A 20,590-nucleotide genomic window follows, 5' to 3' on the forward strand; every position below is an offset into this window, starting at 1 on the left:
GGTTAAAACTGGAAAATAGTTTCATTTTTCATGTCATCAGCAAATGCAGATTGTTTGTTTTTTTCAGCAACATTATTATGTTGCACAAAGATGATCTGTTTTGTGGTTTAAGATGTAGCTAGAGCAATCCAAGTGCAGCCAAATCGATGGAGGCAATCTTGCTCTATTTCTAGTTTTCCAACATTTCTTTATTACATGTAATAGAACATTTTAGCATAATAACTCAGAAGTCCTGAGATACAGAAGATGGAGAAATAATGTTGAAAAGTAATTCCTCACATCTGGCTTTCACCACATGAAGTGCAAATGGTGAGCTTAAACATGGAAATACAATTTACTCCTTTGAAAGTTTACACCCTTATCTCTTGCAAAGAGCATACATTCATTTCCAGTGCTTCAAGGTAAAGACTAAGGCATCTATCTCAAGAACAGTGTCAGAAGGATTTGGAAGCAATCTTTTCATAATGTTTCTTTGGAAGGGAAGCAGGGTTACTCAAAATTCATAGCGATTATTAAGTTTACATTCACATAGCAGATATGGTACCATATTATTTCCCATCAACCGTGTTGTCACACGCTGAGAATCTCTCCTTGGTTTAAGACAGCCATTCATTACAAGGCATTAGCACTCTGCTGCACAAACCAAAGTTATGCCCCCTAAGTGAACCGGGCAAGCCTGTAATACGCATACTCAGCTCATGAGGACTGTGTTTACCTCTTTTTTGAGCCCTTCATTTTGGTGATTTAATAGGTAAGCAATTTCTTACTTCAGCAGATTCTTTCTATATTATCAACTCAGGTATTTCTGCACAAATATGTGGGTGTTGAAAAGACTCACAAGGCTCCCAAAAGCTTTGCTACATCAGTGGAGTGTGCACTGACAGCAGGGACTCTTTATGACAAGAAAAGCTGATCGGCTGCAAGCTTTCCTCTTGATGAATCTAACTCTTCACCAGGTCTAAACTAAGCCTGTGGGTTTTGTGTTTTTTTGTGTTTTTTTGGTTTTTTTTTTTTTTTTTTTTTGTTTTTTGTTTTTTGTTTTATTTTGTTTTCTTAGCCTTCTTTGAGGCCCGCAGAAAGTTATGAAATAGATTTTTCTGGTCCTCTCAGGAGCAAGGCCAGGTTCACATCCTGACCTCAGAAACAAAGCAGTCCACAAAAGCCAGCTTTCTCTTCCTAATATAAAGCAAACTATAACATGCAACATGCGGCAATATTTAGAGTGAGAAATGACAAACCTTGTATCAGCATTGGGAAGGAAAAATAATAAAACCCAGCCATATTAAAAATTCCAGCAACAACAGTACTGAACAACGCAATTTTGGTACTGCTACTGTCTCCATAACCAAGGGTGGAAGCATGATACTCATCTGCTAAGTTGAAAGGAAGATTTCAATTACAAGTCAACAAAAAAGAAATACTTTATTGCAGAGGGTTATTTATTTTTAGATACTTCAGCCATCTTATTCTATAACCATTCTACTACCATTTGGGTAGCGTAATGTACAAGCACATATAGGCTGTCACAACAAGATGTACTAATGAAAATACAAAATAAGCCCAAGGACTAAATCTCTTCTCAACAACATCAATGTAAATCGGGTCAATCAACTGGGGGACATTGGTGCGAAAATTGAGTGAGGAAAGAATTGGGCTCTGATGCTTTGAACAGACTGCTCAAGTATATTTTAGAAATGTGAAGGCTGTTAAACTGTGGGTTTAGGAGCTTGGAAGACAAGAGAGGTGTAAAAATGATAAATCTTATTCTCATGGTGAAATAGCATTAAGGAATCAAAACATGGTCCCAGAATACTAAATACTGAAGTGGAAGTAGCTACCAAAAGCATCAAGAGTTTTGCACAAGTAAGAAACCAGATTCTTATCAAAGATCACAGAATTAGAACAACTAGTTCCCATTAGCATGAGTGACAGTGGTGCTCATTCAAATCCCATGTATGGTGATAGAATATGGACTCTGAAATCTCTGTGACCTTGATGTGTAATATTTATGTCTACACCTTTAGCCTCTTGTGCATAATGAGATGCAATCTTTTAGCTTTATGCACTTCACCAGGCATTCAATTAGAAATAGGAATTTTTTTTTTGCAGGGTGGGGGAAGAATGCTAAGCTACTTAGACAGAAGGTAGTGAATCAAAAATTGCAAAACTTGAGCTTTCAAAAATAGCCTGAGTGACCTCTTCCAATACTCTGACCACTCCATCACAAGCAGGAGGCAACCCCTGTGAAGAGCGAATTCTGGCAAAGTTCTCTCTTCACAGATGATGCACAGCTTAAGCTATAATGAGTTTTTGGGTTACAAATGCTGAACGCATTAATATTCCTTGATGATAATTATCACAGTATAAGCACCTTTCCCAATGTGAGTAGCATAAAGCAACTGAAGCAGCATTTTTACTACATTTGAAACAAGCTGGAAAATGGGATTTTCTACTCTTGTAACCTGAGGTCAAGATACATCAAGCTATGCATATTAAGTATGTCTACCCTATATAACTATATAGACCTTTCCATATATTCACACACATGCATGCAATTAACACCTTAATTTTCTGAACACCTCAACAAATATGCCATGTATATGAACATGATTTCTCAAGAAAAATCCAATGTTTTAAAGAAGACTCAAATAATTTTCGAACAGGCTACACTGGTATTTCTTCCAAAGTAAGTAATATTTTACGATATTAAAAACAAAAAGGTGGCTGATACAAACTGAAAATTAAAAAAATATTTATATTAATACACTTAGAAAATAACCTTTGCAGAAGAGCACTGCTTTTCACCTTCAGGAGTTAAACTATGTGCCAAACTAAATACGTCTCATACCCACCAATATAAGCCTTTATTTTTTATAGGAACATGTGAAAGTATAGTTCTTCAGTGGGCCCAAATATGTCCACAGAGCTCAGAGACTAAGGAACAGGAGGACTGGAGATATCCCAAGGAAAGAGCAGTGGGAGCCTCAATCCAGGCAGCTGAGCACCTGCGAAGCTGTCCCTTACCTGTCAGTGCAATCAGCAGAAGTGTTGTGCTGCCTCTGCATAGGGCAAGAACATGTGCAGCCGGGCAGCAGCAGCAGCAAACACGCTGATTTAACAGCCAGACAGGCTCGCCCAACCTTTGTAGCTTCCTTTTACACATGGACAGGGCAAATATCTGGGAGCTATCCCAAGAAACAGATGAATACCCATTGCAACACATGTGGAACCCACATACCTTTCAAAGATAACAACAGTATAAATAGGCTTGGCTGTTCTATAAGTGCAAGACATTTAATTATTATACAAGTACTTACTGAGGATTCATTAGCATACAACAAGGATCTGAAACTTGCAGACATTAGTCAAAGAAGACAGGGTTTGTAATGATTTATTATTGTTTGATTAAAAACATCATGAAGCAGCTATGTTATTAAATCTCTATTTTGCGTGCTACAGAACCCAAAAGTGCTACCTAGTGATGAACTGTTACCCTCAGAAGAGGGCAAAAACTTGATCTCTGCTTTTCTTTCACCCACAACTCAGAAAATATTAATTGTTAAAAACTGTGTACTGGTAGGGCTGCCTTTAAAATGCCACCCTGTGAGTCACAGGTTTTTTACTAAACATTATAATGCTGTCTTAATACCATGCAAATAAACTTAGTACAGCTTTCTTCTGACAAAATAGGAGTCAGTTTGAATCCTTAATCCAAAAAATGGGAATCAATGCTGATGTTCTCTTGGTGTGAAATCTGCTGAATGTATTTATGCCATGTTGTCCTGCACTTCCTTTAGGAAATATACCATGTTTCAACCATTTCAAGAACTGAAGCATAACTTTTACTTATGTGCTGTAAAATGTCTCAAAATCCCATTTGAATATATGGCAAGGTTTTGAGGGAACATTTGCTAAATATTTAACAGCACTATTGGCTTATTAAATACTGTAATGTGAAAGCCATGAAAGGATGATGTAAAGCACATGACATTTCTTTTCACTTAGCATTGGTGCTCCCTTTGAACACTGTACGAGCCCATTCATCAGAAGAACTGAAGCATTCTAAGAAATACTCCTTATCAGATAAATGGCATTTTGCTATTATACAAATGATTAAATCCCTCCTTGGTTAATTGCGTAAGATCTGTTCCTCTGCAGTTAAATCCCCTCTCCATCCTCCCCACTAAAACATCTGAAGAGCTCACATCTGAAAAGATCACATCTGAAAATTAAAAGTGATGCAGTGAAACTGGGATGGCACAAGATACATTGCTTATATGCAAGGCAAACCTAAGGGAAAAAAGAGTCGGTAGAGAACATGCAGCTTTGGTTTATCATACATAGAAACTGCATGGCTGACCATTTTATAGGTAGAAAATTGAATTCATTTCTCTGAACATCACAATGTATTTGATAATTACATAGTACAGTGACAGTTGTGTTAAAAAAAGCTTTGTAAGACTGAAAATGTTCTACAAAAATAAACATTTCCATTAAAACAGAATCAAAATAACTTGGTTCACAACAACAGATGCATTTCAGTAGAAATGATTGAAAAAATATTTGAATCCACAATGAAATATATTAATATAAACTAACAAGGAAAAAATCTCTTGGCATGGAATTGCCTGCAGAGTGTGCATTTATTCTGTAAACACTGTAACAATGATTATCTGTCCTTCCAGCTCTCAGTGGAGACTCCTGCTTTTGAAAATGTCTTGTGGTGACTTACTAAATTCAGGCTATTTCAATTAGTATTACTGCACATTAAAAATTAATTGTATTATAGAGTGGATTAAGGTTTAAATTTCAGTTCTACAGTGTGTGTGCTAGAAATGACAGCTAAAAATCAATGCTCTCTGGCCCATAATCGGAAGTTTGTACGACCAAAGAGTGTGGAACTGGCGTCAGTTTTAAAAGAATTGATAGTTCAATGCAAGGTGTGTCAGATCTAATTCCTGGTTTAAATGGGAATGCTACCCAGCTACAGTATTAAACTAAAGAAGAAACTAAAAAAACAAAAAGCTGCCTTGCAATGAAAAAAAAAGGGACTGTCTTCATAAGGATGGAAAAAGTCCAAATTACAGCTCAAAATTCGTGTTTGGTATCACCGAGGGAAAAAAGATGTTTTAATGGGATGATGACTTCATTACAGCAGACACATATTTTTTTCCACATTTAGAACATGTTGTTAAAGTACCACCCGGAATGGCAATTTAGGCTCCAATCTTACAAATACTTGAGAGCATATACAGCCTTATTCCTGTATAAAAGGAAGCTTGAGACATTTATTCATGTGAATAAAATCATATGCATAGTTGCATGTTTTCAGGATGAGACCTTTTTACTACAATTCCAGATGTACCGTGGTGCCATGCAGGTCCATTTAAAACTTTTTCTGAGTGTGACAGGCACAGATAAAGGTACAGAAGAGAGCTTGTGGACCTTGTGAAACTCATGCTTTGGGACACTTTTTTTTGGTCAAACAGTCCTGGCAAGGACAGCGCCAAAGAATGCAGACAGTAGAGCCACAGGCCAGCACATCTGGGAGCCCTGATACTGTGCAAGCCATGCAAAGAGCTGTAGCTTCTAGGTCCACCCCTTAGCAGAGCACCAGGAGGGGATGTTGAATCCCCACGCTGCAGTGGGAGGGGGGACAAGAAGGTTGCTACCCGATGTACCAGAAGTGATCAGGCAATGAGGACATGTGGGAGTGGACAACGGTTCTTTGTACCTCCAGTAAGTGTGTCAGCAGTGGTCTCCTGAGCTGCCCTGCGGCTGTAGAACACAAGACAATTTCTTCACCTCCACATATACAAAATAAATTATTATCCTACACTTTATCATCTGACAAATCAGTTAAAACTTGCCTGCATGGATGAAGGCTCCTTCTTGTACAACTAAGGCAAAAATCTGCACTCTTACCTTGCTGAAACCACTGTTAAGATATTATCACTGTAGGTTGGAAAAATTTTTGAAAAGAAAGTCTTTATTAAAATATTTGTATCCTCACAATAATAATAATAATTTTTCTTACTTGAGTGAAATGAATTTTGCAGAAGGTTCCTTGTGGTCATGGCACTGGATGATAAACTGACACTACTGCTATAATTCTTTCTTTGAATGTGAACACAGTGCCAAAAGGAAAGGAAACAGCTCTAGCAAAATCATTCTTACACTCTTCTGTGTTGTAAAATGTATGGGGAATAGCAGGAAGGTAGAAAGCATGTTCCACTTGTTATAAATCTAGTATTGCTCCTGTCTGAAATTGGTTAGCAAGAAATGTCTGTCACTTCTATCAGCAACAAACTAATTTTTTTTAAGAGCAAATCATGAAGAACACTGCAAGTCATGTGAACAGACTATTGCAAAGCCACACAGGATACCAGAGCCTGGAATTGAACAGTCATTGGTGTGTACCTAAGAGACAAATTGATGTCCAAAATGTTTTTAAAGATCCCCTGTGCTACATGGATGTCCAACAGCAAGTTTGGTATCAAGAGAGTAAAGAAGATGGGTTGTAATAACAACAATAAAGAAATAATCTGGTGCAAATAGACCCCAAGGTGTAGTAGTCATCCCTGTGCAACAATCACCCTTCACTGCAATTTAGTGATGTTGCTTCATTATAATACAGCATACAAAGGGGGCAATATTAAGGCACACTATTTAAAGCTACAGGATCTGTGGTGCCAGCCATAGCTGATACTGAATCACAACTATAGATTAAAAAAAAAGTAATTTCAGCAGAGAATACTGAAAAATTAAAACTCTCCTTAAGGTGCACAAGTGTGTCATTTTTACAAGACTTAGCTGAACGCCACAATAAGAGATTGACGCTGAAGACTGACAATACATTTTATAGTGTGAACCCTCAAACTCGTTACAAAACCACAGCTATAACTGCTTGCAAATTAACGACAGCCAAGAAAGACAAAGAAATTCAACTGGTTTAGGTAAGGGAGAAAAGAATAATTTTTATATGATAGGAGAATATTTATGAATTGAGAAAGAGATTTGTGCAGGGTACAGCACCTGCAGAGTAGATGGACTTTGAAGCAACTTTCAGAATTGCAGTGACAAAGGAAAAATTCTGAATAGCAGTAAGACAATGTTACTGACTCATGGAAGCCATCACAATTTCTGTTAAATCTCTTCCTGTTAGCTGATTCTGACTGGGAAAGAAATGAAGGACAATTTCTGTTGTGTGGAGCAGGTGATGTCAAGAACAGATAGCAGCTGGACAGCATCTGTGAGGAGTGATACAGTAAAAAAGGAGGAACAATTTTTCTTTAAATTGCACTTTGAAATGGATAGGAAATATGAACCAAATTTAGGAGCTCTAAGGCAAGCAGCAGAACTCCCCATTAGCCGAGAGATAATAAAAAACACAAATGATTTAATGGCTTGCTATTTACAGCATTATAGTACTTTTCCTTCTGAATGTACATTAACTAATTTGTCTTGAAAAAAAACCTCTGTGGCTAAGTACTGTCTCCATTTCACATATCAGTGACTTGTTCTAGGCTAGCAAAGAAGTCACCAGGAATGCTGGAACCACCACAGACTTGAACCCATTTTGACTCGCATTTTGACACATTGAAATGAAGATTGTCTTTGTAGCCTGTCAAGTAAAGATGTGAAAGCAATAGTTTGGAAAAAAAGAGGAATTCCTCTCCAAACAAGGAAGGAGAATGCCATAAAGCAAAAGGAGAGAAAGGGACAATGTAATGCTATGAAAAGTTAACTGTATTTGTGAGACATAATGGCATAGGAGAATTTAGAGTCCAAGAACCTTCCAAATCTGCTTTTTAAGGAGATGAATGAGAAGATATGTTTAAGAAAAAAAAGGGCAGCTGAACTGTGTTGAGAGTGTTTCTCTTGTCAGAGAAGAAACCTTCTCCTACTGAAGCTTTAGCTTGAAGGAGACAAAGAAAATTACCAGCCCACAGAAAGACTGGCCTGGAGGACCTATCACAAGGCTTGAAAGAGATGCACTTTCAGCACAAAAGCGGCAGTTGATGTAAAATACGATAACCTAGGTGACATATCATAGAAATTAGAGTCCTATTTTCTGTCACCTAATTTATTCCCATGCACCACCATGAAGGATTTTTCCTGGCGGTACAATTCCGGTCTGTACTGCTAGGCATACTCCATCACTAGTGCAAATGCAGAAGCAGGTAAAAGTAGAGAAATTTTCCATTATTAAGAAGTATCCCTAAAATTAAGTTTTCTAGACTAGCTCTCTGCCCAAGCCCATTTATTTCATTTTTCACTTATTTTTAAAAATTTTTTTCTATTGTTTTCATTTTAGTCCTCTTTTTTTAAGCTCAGCTTTATTTTTATTAAAAGATTTTAAGAATAACATCCCTGTTAAGTCTGACTTGAAGAGTAACAGCACACAAGGAGCAGTGTGGGTTAAAAGTTCAAATTTGGCAGGGAAATGTCACTCATCTGAAGAGATGAGTATTTAACTGCTCTGGTGAAAATTGGTTTTGATTTGATCATGTTATGACAGTTTGCAAATCACACTTTGCACTAAGTGATATTTGGGTTAGGCTTTTTAACCAAACTCTGAAGGAAACGGAGGGCTGCATTGCCTCTGAATGTCTAATTGAACGAGGTAGTAAACATCAACATCTCCCAAGCTGTTCAATAAATTACACAGTGCTCTGCAGGAGTATCATCTGGGGGACTTGGGGGGGGGGAGGGGGGTGGAGGATTTTTTTGCACTGTTATCCAATGTCTTGGCACTCGCATAGGTGTGCAATGAAAAGCAATGAAGCCGGAAGCACAGTGGGTTCATTGTGAAGGTTGCCTGTGAGAGGGTTGGAAAAAAGGGTACCTAGCCAAACGGCTAGATGTTAAGAATATACTGCTGAGGTCTTGAACTTCAACACTAATAAAGTGCTGTGTGAGAGAAAATTTGAATTGTGTGGCTAGGCACTGGAAAATTAAAGCCAAAACAGGATGTTACAGGCATATCCTTAACTCTGGCCATTGCACATGTGCCTTATGATTGCTTTTGATTACACAAATACACTATTCCTTTTATCATTCAGTCTAATCTAAACATGAGGCTGGTACCTTTCATCATAAACACAGTGAATGAGGCAGTGTTTTGAACTAAGCTTTGTTCAACACACTGTGAATAGCATATTCTGTAAAGTCTCTTGGATAAGTACCATAACTATCAGATTATATTCATGTAATAAAAATAATGTGTAATGTAGCTTTGCACCTTTGAGCAGGTTGCCTTCATTCTGCCCACTGCTTCATTTCCTCTGGGGCTTTTTATAATGCCCTGAGTTGTACAACGTATCTAAACAGCAACTTAGTTAAAAAAAAAAAAAAAATCTACAAAGGGGAATGTTTCTTCTTCCTTTCTTTCTATATGTTGAAATTACCTCTATAGCTATGTTAGTTTCAGGCCACATGACAGAATTACTCATTTCTGCCCCATTGATACATTGGTGCAATGGTTTTATTTGCATGTTTCACTAGAAGGATATATAATAATTTCTGCACAGTCTAGAATCCTGAGATTAATGCTAAAGGCCTGACAATTTTGTGCATGAAAAATTTTAATTTGGGAATATTTATGTTTCACATTTATGAATTAGGGTATTTTAATTTTTATATTTCACAGATGTACCTATTTAGTTTGCTGCTTGCTGAAGCACCGGTCTTACAAGCTGAAGGACATGATAGCTAGTTCAGCTTAAATTTACACATGCATACACCCATGTACAGAAGAGGGTGCATTCAATTGCAAAACAGCTTTTCTTTAAAGTAGGTATCACCATTTTACTTTACTGCTGATTTTCTACCGGCTCCACCTAAAGAAAGTAACTCTACAAGTGAAACAGGATATGCAGAGTATCTTTTGACCATAGATGGTCTATGAGGCATGCAAAAAGGATTTTAACACAAATATAATTCTAAGCTCCCATAACGGCTGAATTGAAAGCAGTGCTTATGGAAAGTGAGGTGGTAGCTTGGCCACTGTGCTGAGGAGATTGAAAGAGTTACTTTCCTCAGGAAGGATCATTGAGAGTGTCACCGGTTAATTTCTGTTCTATGCTCCTCATTAGCATTACTCTCAAGTTTCTGGTTATCATATCCGAAATATTAAGACATAATAAGTACGAAGGTGCAGATAATTGGATATTAACCAGACCATACTTGACTGGGCAGGAGGTAGGGCCTTGCTTAAACTAATCCTGAAATGTATTAATCACCAATTAATGAATAGGTTTCAAATTCATTTTCTATTATAGAACACCTCTGAGTATCTAAGCTTTTTCTAATAAAATGAGTTGGAATAACAGGATAGGAATAAGAAACACTCCAATTGAGGCTGGTTTGAATTAATTCCCTATAGCTTGTTGTTAAATTCATTGAAAACAATAATCCTAGAAGCAGTGACTCTCTATATAGAAAATATATATACACACACATTTGTGTGTGTGTGTATAATAGCACTTATAGGCTTTATATGTAGGTGCAAGTGGTCACACAGATGCTAAATTCAGAACAGAGTTAGTTCACTGGAGAACTGCTACAGCCCTATCTGTACTTCAGAGCAAGACCTGCATCAACTTTAGATGGAGGTTGCCAATTACTGATTTTCAGTGTGAAGACAGATATACATATATATCAACTTCTGTAAAATAAAAATAAAACCCAAAACCAAATTCCTTCTCTCCTGCCCAGCACAAAATGTGGTCCACACCATCCACTTTGTTGACCTGAACTCTTGGTTGGTGGAAGAAGAGTGGTGGAAGGGCAGAAATTATGAAATCCCATTAAGAAGCCTGGTGGGTAGATGGGGGTGGGTGGGGAGGGTGACAGGGAGTATTTTTAAGCCCCAGCTTCAAATAATTTTGGTGATTTTGCATTAAGCATGCACCCTTACCCAGCATTAGTAACTATATTGGCATGGTTCTACTTTTCTCAGCTAAGAGGCCAACTTGCTGCACACAGATAATCCCTAAGTAATGGAAGCTTGTGCTAACTTGGCATATTTAAAGAAATGCAAAGAACAGAAAAAAAAATCACATTTTTCATTTAAAAAAACCCAAACTCCCCCCCAATCCCTCCCCCTTTTCTTACATGTCCAGGTTAATTTTAAAATGGATAGTTTAGCATTTTCATTATTTGAAATGGGTGCTCACTACTGTACTAGAAAAAAAAGATCAGCAATTCTTATTCTTACAAATGAAGAAAATGATAACAGACATGGCTGAAGTACTACTATTCCCCTTTCTCTCTTCTTGCTGTCCTCAGTGTTATTTACAGTGATGTGAATTGCAAGTAAACCAATATTATCCATCTCTCTGTTTTTTCCTTAATTTGTTGACTTTAATTTTAGTAAGTCTTAAATAAGTGCTTCCTGAAGATGAAGTAAGATATGCAAGCAAGTAGTCCTTTTATCAACAATTTTGCCACAGAAACACACAAACATTTCAATGGCTCTTCATTAGCAAACAAATCAACAAGTGATATTTTAATGCATGACTTTATTCCATCTCTGTGGGGACTGTAGTTGAGAGTGTGATGTACAGTACAGAGAAAGGAATCATCAGCCACAGTGTCCCAGGGCTCTATCCATTGAGGACTTCTCAGCCTCTGCTTAAAGAGTGCATTTAATTGACTGATAGACAGTAGCTTCTTTGTTCACAGAAGACAGCGAAGTAATGGCAGCTTGAAAATCGTACCATCTACAGGATCTCCTGAGACTAGTAACAGGGGGATATGTGTCAGGAATAAATAAATAATCTAATTATTAAGCCACTTCCTGTCAAGTTAACTCCAATTTGTTGGCTTTTGAAGGCAACAAAACGAGGCATTTTTCCTCATTATGCTTCTCTTTTTATACCACTGGTAATCACAGGCGGATTAAAGGGTGCCTGATTGGTTTTTTTGTCAAGGAACTGAGAAGCAGCCAACAGTACAGAAAAACAGAGTTGGGGTTAGAGGAAATTTCATGCTTGTCTCCTTTCCAGCTCCCTAACAGCCCACACTGCTGCCCCATACAGTGCTGCCAGCTGTACAGCAAATGTGTGCCCCTCCAACGGCGGCCTACCAGGCCACAGGCTCCATCCTGAGAGCTGTGAGATACCTTGCAATCTTGGCAGGTAGCTACTGCTGTCATAGGCATAATTCTAAAGGTGACCTACGAAACCCCGTCAGCTCACCAAATGCAACAATATGAGCAGCTCAAGCCCGACACCCACTCTCCATATTGGCTTCTTTTGTTGCGCTTCCCATGTTTACATCGTGGGGACAAGCCTTGGGACGAGCTCCCCGAAAGAATCGGAGGCTCCCCTGCTCAGAACAGGGGTGGTTTGGAAAGGCGATGGTGAGGCTGCCCTCGGTGCTGGCAGCCAAACGCGGCCGAAGGAACATGCTATGGCTCCCGAGAAAGCCCGCAGTGCAAATGGTCAGCAGAGAACAAAAGGAAGGCTGACACCCTGCCATTAATTCAGCCTGTGGTGCCTAAGTATTGACACGCACAGTGTATCACTTTCATGGCTCGGAGGGGAATCTTACAGCAGGTAGAGAGTAGGGAACAACTTTCATACTGCCTGGCACTGCTTTTCCACAGCATCCTGTTCACCGAGTACTATTCATGCCACAGGCACTTTTGCAGGAAAAATCAAAAGCTTCCATGCACTTTACTTCATTTCCTTACAGGATGAACTCCAGCCTGAATTGTCGACATTTTTCAGATGCTCCTTTCAGTATTATTATTAATATTACTACGAGTATTACTACTAATATTATTTAATAGTGCAACAATTGCATTTTATTTTCTTAAAATTTTTGAGTCCAAGGTTCAAAGCCCCCCATTCCTCCCCTGCCCCCCCCCCCAAAAAAAAAAAATAAAAATTCATGGTTGTTTGCTGACTGTGTCCTGGATGAACCATGTGTGATTTTAAAAGCCTGGAGAGCCGTTCCTGAAAGCTGTTTCAAAAAGCAAGGAGCTGTTTCTGCTTCAAACCCCAGAAAGGAAGTGCCAGCTCCAACCAGAGCTGCCCAGCGGGGAAAGACAGCGCCTGGGGACAGGACGTGACAGGGATGGGACACCCATAGCCCTGGTAGGTGACACACAGAACCTGCAGCCCAGTGAATGGTGCTGCTGGAACGTGTGTACAGCTGCCTTTGCCACTTCCGAATACATCCTGAATTTTTTGTTAAATTGCGCAGATAATTAAAGCCTCTTCATATTTACAGTCTGCTTCATTGGTACCATGAATCCTGTTTTCAGTTACTGTCTGCAAATTCCCTCCCCACGCAATTTCATACTAAGCAATAACACTTCATTTTACATAAGTTTTATCTGATGTCCCCATACAGAGCTGCCAGCTGTACAGCAAATGTGCAGCTCTCAAACTGAGGCCTACTAGGCCACAGGCTCCATCCTGAGATCTGTAAGGCACCTTGCTGTCATTGGCAAGCGTTCCCTGCTATCACCGCTACCATCGCTCCACACCACACACAACTTAAAATCATCTGATTATTAGAATTTGTGGTCCACACTCCATTTTATCCTTTATTTAATCTATCCCCAGATCACACATTTGTTTAAATGTTTTGGCTGGTTTACAAATCATGCAGCCATCTGCACAGTAGGTGTGACACCATTTTTTAGACAAAAGTTACATTACAAAACAACAAAGATAAAGTCATTTGAAATGCTTTGGTGTTTGTTATTCTGCCTGGTTTGCTTGGACCAACTCTAAGAAATAAATAGAATTATCTGTGTAAATCGATGAACATCTATGAAAAACAACACCCAGCAGAACGCAGAGCTTGCTCCATTACCTACGTTAATATCATGACAGCTGAGGAGAGATGACCTGGCCCACTTCTCATCTCTCCTGTACAGATGGCTATTAAAGAGAAAGTATCCCTTTTGTATGGTCCATGCAGAAACCCTTTATGGGCTTTTCAAATAAGCCAGCATTGCCCACAGGAGAGTAGCTTCCTGTTAGTATTAAACAGCCCAGATTTTGCCTATTTTGTAACCCAGGTCCTCATGAAATAAACCTGCATTTTCTCAGATTTAACTCCAAATGCTGATTTTCCTGGGTATTTCAATTACATCTCCTCACTTTGCAGACAAGGTGACCAAGTTTTCTCTAACTTTTATACAACTTCTTTTCAGATCTGCCTGTAAACAGCAGATTCCCAGGCATTCAAATTCTTTTCTGATGCTAAGAGGCTGTGATCACTCTCTTCACTATAAATTGACAATTTCAATTTTTTGCTATTCAAAAACCAGTGAAAAAAAGACTTAACAAAAGGAAGTCTTCACTTCCTTCCTCCTCTAGAGAGTAGATCTATATCTTTGGATCCTTTTCCTCCAAATCTCAGCTAAGAGGGACTTTACAATATCAGATTTACTGTAGAGTGATCAAACTGACATTCCGAAGATTTATTACTTGAGGTCAACGTGGTGCAACAAGTATTAGTTGCTCAGCACAGCTTTCTGCATAAGTGAAAGGGAAATCATGGGGTTTTAATGACCTTAGGCATTAGACAAATAATAGAATGTGTGAATGCCACATGCTATTACAACCATACAAGAATTTTCTTGGGCTGATTTCCAGAAAGCTGATTGAGGTATTTCCTTTGTCTTGACATCAGTGATGTTGTCCACACGTACCATAATGTACACTGTACAAATGTGAGGCAAATAAGATGTTTTATTTGTATAGGTTTATTATGCATGCAGTTTATACATGCAAAATGCAACCATGCACATCCACACAACACACAAGCATATATTCATATCACTGTGGCTGAAAAAAATCAAAAATCCTGAGTTTCACCAAAATGTGTCTTTACATCTTCTAATGGCTACATGCTACTTGTTATTTTAAAACACAGCTGTAAAATTTCTTTGCAGAGAAGTTAAAATGTTAGATTGCATTTTCTATATACCCTTCTTTAAAACTCCAATTGTTTCAGCATAGATTTGGTTACTTGGGATTTGATGAAGTATTTATTTACCGGTGTAAACTAGAATTCCTCTAGTCAGCTGCAGGATTGCTTCATCCTGTTTTCCCATTTGCTTTCTGACTTTAGTGCTCAGTACCTTTTTTTCCATACCCTTCACTTCCTCCTCCTGCTCACACCTGCTACCCTGCTCAATGCCACACAACGTCCTTCACTCAGAAACAAACTCTCCTCAACAGATTTCACAAAATGGGTTTCATACATGATACTGAAAAGGTTAAAAAAAGTCTGTTTATTTATCAGTAATGACATATTTAGAAACTGTCAAAAGTAGGGTTTCAAAAAGGTATCAAATCCTTCCCCTTTGCTCCCCAGCTCTTCAGAGGGGCAGTGGTTCTAGCTATGACACTGGGGCTTGTTTTCTCCATCAACAAAAGTAGCAGCAAACTACAAAGATTGTGGCTGTTTCCCCTTTTATCATTCTCTTTGTCAGCCTGATCAGTCCTCAATGGTAAATGTGCTGCTCTGTTGTGCACAGCCAGCGGCTCGCAATTTGCTCACTATGTTTCATGAGACAGTTGTTTGTGGCTGTTTGGAACACATTTACCTCTTTGGGGATTTATGCGCTAGTTGCAATGCCAACCTCCATAGTGATAGAAATTTCTTTCTAACTAAAATAGATAATTAGAAGCTGGTAATTATTGGTCAAGAATTATCAGAGTGAAAAAAATTAAGCTCTTCATAAATAGTTCTTGGCAATGTCATCTCTTTACATTATCTCATGCCTAACAGCACTTTACTCAGAGCACTTACAAATTTACACTACTGCTGTTGAGCCCCATAATTTTACATGGAGTAGTTTGTTTCTTGAACTCCTCAATTCTGAGCCATGCTGTATATGCATGTGTGCAAAATCCTAGGCAACTGCTGCAGCAACTATTTAGTCTATTTACACCGAACTGCATCAGATACTACAGATGTAAAGGAATCAGTTGAAGATGAAACAATGTTTAGCATGTCTGCTTAAAATGACAGTGAAAATAATAGGAGGAGCAGCAGAGTGCATCAAACAGAACACGAACAATGGCAGACTCTTTTCATATTCTCTCAGGTCAAATGCCAACTGTAAACTATGTGATGAAAACAAAAGAATGCTCAAAACTTCTTTTCCACAGACACCGTGTACCCAGAAATAGGATTTTCTCAAAGAAAGCTGCTAAAAGTGCTAGTGCTGTGTATTCCACCCAGATAAAAATGGTAGAAGAAAGACAACTGAAGAAATACCATTTATGCCAATACTTTGTAAACCCGTATGAAACCTGGATTTATGTTTCCTTTTTTCCCACCCCAAAGCTGGAAATTGTTTCACCCACAAATTCCAATGCACACACCAACAGACAGGTCTTAATTTGGCCAATCATCCCTGCAGTTATCGAAGCAAAAGTACATGCCTATATCTAGGTCCAAAATAATGCCAAAACACAGGATCTATTTAAAAAACCCTACACTATGCCTTGCTTTCTGTCTGCTAGCATCCTCTAGCCTAACCTGACTCAGTGTCGTTTAGGCTAACACAGGCTCTGCTTGATGAAACACAATGTCTGGAAATGTGTGGACGGATCTGACAGTCAGAACTGTCGAACTTTAGCTCACTTAATGCAAGCAAGGGATTCCCCTTCTATGCCTCTTTGTCCTCATTCATTCAAAGGAAAAGGCTTACTGCCCCATCCCATCATGAAGATGTGGGCAAGACTGGATTAAAGGCTGCAGAACAGCTCTAAAATGGAAAGATCTGGAAGTAGTAAACGTGTAGTTACTAAAGGAAAGCTGCCCCTATGATATCTTTTTATTATATAACTTGTATAATGTAAATTGCATTGTTGTCAAAGATACTTAAGGTTACACTTCACTGGGTCATCGGCAGATTTTATTTTCCATTAGGTGGCATAATCCCTCTTGTTGAATTGATTGAAATGTATAATAAAATCTGAAAAAATGCTATATACTCTGCTAACAAAGAAGAGTAAGAGGCTTTTCAAATAGCCTCTAATCCCTCTTCCCCTGCTAAATGTCTAGTTGAGATTATATTTGATTAGACAAAAACACACACATACATACAACCTAAAAATACCTACCCTCAGTGGAGCTATTTTAGCCAACAAAGTAATTCCAGTTGCCTTATTTAAAAGCCTAAGTTTCACACTGGGGCTTTAGAAGTATAGCTTTGCCTCAGTGACCTTCCATAATGCAACTTCTCTCTGTGCATGTTAGCGACATGAACTCAGTTTACATCCTGGGATCATGTTCAAGGGGCACGGTGATTAGATGGGACACCATCAACTTCTCCAGGCTTTCAGACTACATCATGATGTTGAGCAGCAACTCTTTCCCTCAGCTGGCTAAGCATTATCTCTATCAGTGGTTCCCACTCATTTCTGAGTGGAGTTTGGCAGATGACTTTCCACTTTCACATTTGTCCCATGTCCCAGGTGCCTCCCCTTTCCTCTTTTCTCTGAATTATGATTATGGAGTCCTTCAGGTAAGAAGACACTAAATCCGTCAATAGTCACAACACAGATAATGGGAACATTTTACTATGAGAGGAAATAACAGTTCCTGACACTGTGCAATGATGTCTGTGAAGTCATTTATTGCCCATACATCTGATCTAGGGATTATCACACCATTTGACTTTTAACTCCTGCCTTGCCACATTAACTTCCCTCTCTCTTGCATTTAAACTCCTTCCTTTCTCTGTGTCTTCCTGAAGCTTCCTTACTTTCCTTTTCCCAAAGAATCAAAGACACTACATTCTGTTCTGCCAGTCACCTACTAGGAAATCAGGGCAAGAAGACACATGTTATCAGATACAAAGGGAGGGACCAATGTCTTTAGGAAACCATATTCTTTTTGTTTGTTTAATGTGCTGTGTCAACAAGCCAATATTCACTCGAGAGCTTAATCTAATATATTTCTCAATCTACATGTTGATATGCATGCAGGTAACTACAGGTATATATTATATATATTCACACAAATGTGTTTGTGGGCATGTTTTCTGTATTATGTATAAATTCTCTAACGATACCTACATAAACTAAGGCTGGTTAAAAACAACTTGATGTGACCCCTGGAACCTTTCTTTCTAGACAGAACGTGGTCTTGGAAAAAGGCCTGCGAACAATGATATAAATTAAAGAGGAGGGAGGAAACTGAAATTAGAAAGATAGCTAAGGAAAAAATCCAATTAGTGGTGAGAAGACTAACAGAATTGGAGATCAGAAATTATTTTTCTTTGCGCTTCGATTCTGAGGTCACATTCAAAACTCTCCAGAACGCTGATATTCCTTTCACTCCACCCCAACACAAAATCCCCTCGCATTTGCTTAATCGAGGCTACATCATTAGGAGCTGCACTGTTAAGTCTGGCAGTGCAGATAAGAATCTTCCACTGAACACAGATTACCACACGCATGACCGGCAAATCTCCCTGCATGTTTTGCAAGCTCCTTTATTTCACTGGGAAGATTTTATATTAAGCACGTTTAAATCTGTGTCACTATGGTTATGTCATGAAGTAATATCATGCATGATTAGATAGAACAGAGACAAAACAATTAAATATTTTTTAAAAGATTCTCTTTCTCATTCAACCTCATCCAGCTTTAAGAAATTAAACACAGGCAGTTAATAGCTCAGTTTAAGAAAATATGTCTTTTCATATCTGCAGGCTGAAGCCAGCTAAATGGATTTGTCCTGCTTTACTGACTCTCTCCCCATTTTGCTCCTCCCATTCTGACTCTTTAATAAAACTCATCCAGAAAATAGAGGGAAAAATAAATCTGAGTATTTAATGAAATAAGTGAACTCCTATTCTAAAAATGTGAGGCACCTGGGAAGAGGGTAGCAAGCAAACACATCATCAATTCCAGCAGTATCACTTATAAACAGTATCCATATTCCCCGTCAAGTTTCAGCATCACTATATGCTACAATTAAGAACAGTTCAAACACTGGACTCAAATAAAACAGCAGAAATTGTGAATTCTGTTGTTAGTAGTACCCTACTTTTAAATTTCATTACTGACACAGATTGAATACTCTGACGCGGCTCAAATTGTCTTCTGCCCAAAACCACAAGATATCAAAACTAAGGCTTAACCTAACAGGCAAAGGGTTGTCTCCTTTACAAAACCAGTTTGTCATTTCCATTTGTTCATTTTTATGAAAAATGTAAAATGTTTATGCTCTAAATGTGTAACAACTTAAATAAAGTACCCGCAGAAATGGGCCATTAAGTTTTGGCAGATAACTTTCTTTTACAGTGCAGCCAAATTGCTAAGTACTTGTTCATGGAAGAAATCTGCATGTTACCTCAAAAGAAAAAAAATAATTACCACCAAACTGGAACGTGGAAAAATCAAGCAAAGTCTCTTCTGTTGGATATATAATTACCAGCTTCTATACCATATTTTTTGGTCTGTGCTTTGTAAGATTTTCTGCTATTTTAGCAAGAAAACCAGAGTAAGAGAAGCAGGACTAAAAAAAATCAGTGGTATCTATCTCTTTTTTAAAAAGCGAAATTCGGAAAAAAGACAAAAAAAAGCCAGGAGACAATCCTGGCAATGTTATCTTATTAGTGAGCAAATTATGTGCTTGATAAATTTAATTGGCTGATAGAACTCTTAGTGCTATTACTGAGTAGTTACCAAATTGAAAACATTATGGGTAAACCTGGGGGAATCAGCAAATAATAGGAAAATATGAATATCAAAGAAAAAGCAGCTTTTGTTTTATTCCAATTTACAACTGTAACAGCTTTGTAAACATCAGGATTCAGGAATTCTAAAAGTCATTTTTATAAATGCTTGTACCTTAAAGAGTGTATTTCATTACTGTATACTACAATTCCTTACTTTTTCAAATAATTTATAGGATTTAATTGTATACAGATACACTCAGGATTTTTTTTCCAGACTGCTCAAACATAACAAACAATACTATTTTATGGCCATTTGAATTATTTATGTTTCCTAATGACAAAAACTCACCAGTTTTGATTTTGGTACTGAGGTGCTTGAGAAGTACACAGTAGTGTCATTACCATAATAACTTCTGAAATTAAAACCTGTCTAAAACTCTATGGAAAGCTAACATCCAGTTCATTAACCATTCCTGTTAGTTTGTTTTCAATAATGCAAAAATGATTAGGAGTTTAATTTGCTAATCACCTGTGTTTTGACTGGCAGTGGATATATAATTCTCTGCAGAAGTCTAAACTAGCCCTTGCAGAAAATAAAATATGCTAATGCTTTATCAAGTCTAATAATATGAATAAAAAAATCAATCATGCCTAAGTTAATCATTGATGGATCCACAATTAATTTCTCCTTAACTCTGTTTAATTTCAGAGACAATGGTGCTAATGAGTAAGAAAAATGGCTATTTGTTTTTGAGAAGTTTTAGTGCTCACTTACCAATCATGTGGTTTGCAACATGAACTTGGATATCCCACTCATTGTAGAAAACCATCTGACATTTGATGCACTGGTAGGTCTTCTTCTAAAGAAACAAGGGTAGATAAAATTTACTCAAACATACAATTATAATAATTTCATTG

General features: G+C 38.0%; 1 protein-coding gene across 17 annotated transcripts in view; it reads right to left on the reverse strand.

Moving 5' to 3' along the window:
* ZNF521 (zinc finger protein 521) overlaps window positions 1–20,590 on the reverse strand; it is a 231,050-nt gene that overhangs the window by 97,283 nt on the left and 113,177 nt on the right. For all 17 annotated transcript variants that reach the window (XM_038128658.1, XM_038128657.1, XM_038128655.1 and 14 more), the window contains one exon: window positions 20,448–20,532. In XM_038128658.1, the coding sequence (XP_037984586.1) occupies window positions 20,448–20,532 (85 nt within the window). The remainder of the gene's footprint in view (window positions 1–20,447; window positions 20,533–20,590) is intronic.

The sequence above is a fragment of the Motacilla alba genome, chromosome 2, assembly GCF_015832195.1.
Source record: "Motacilla alba alba isolate MOTALB_02 chromosome 2, Motacilla_alba_V1.0_pri, whole genome shotgun sequence".
NCBI classification, from domain to species: domain Eukaryota; kingdom Metazoa; phylum Chordata; class Aves; order Passeriformes; family Motacillidae; genus Motacilla; species Motacilla alba.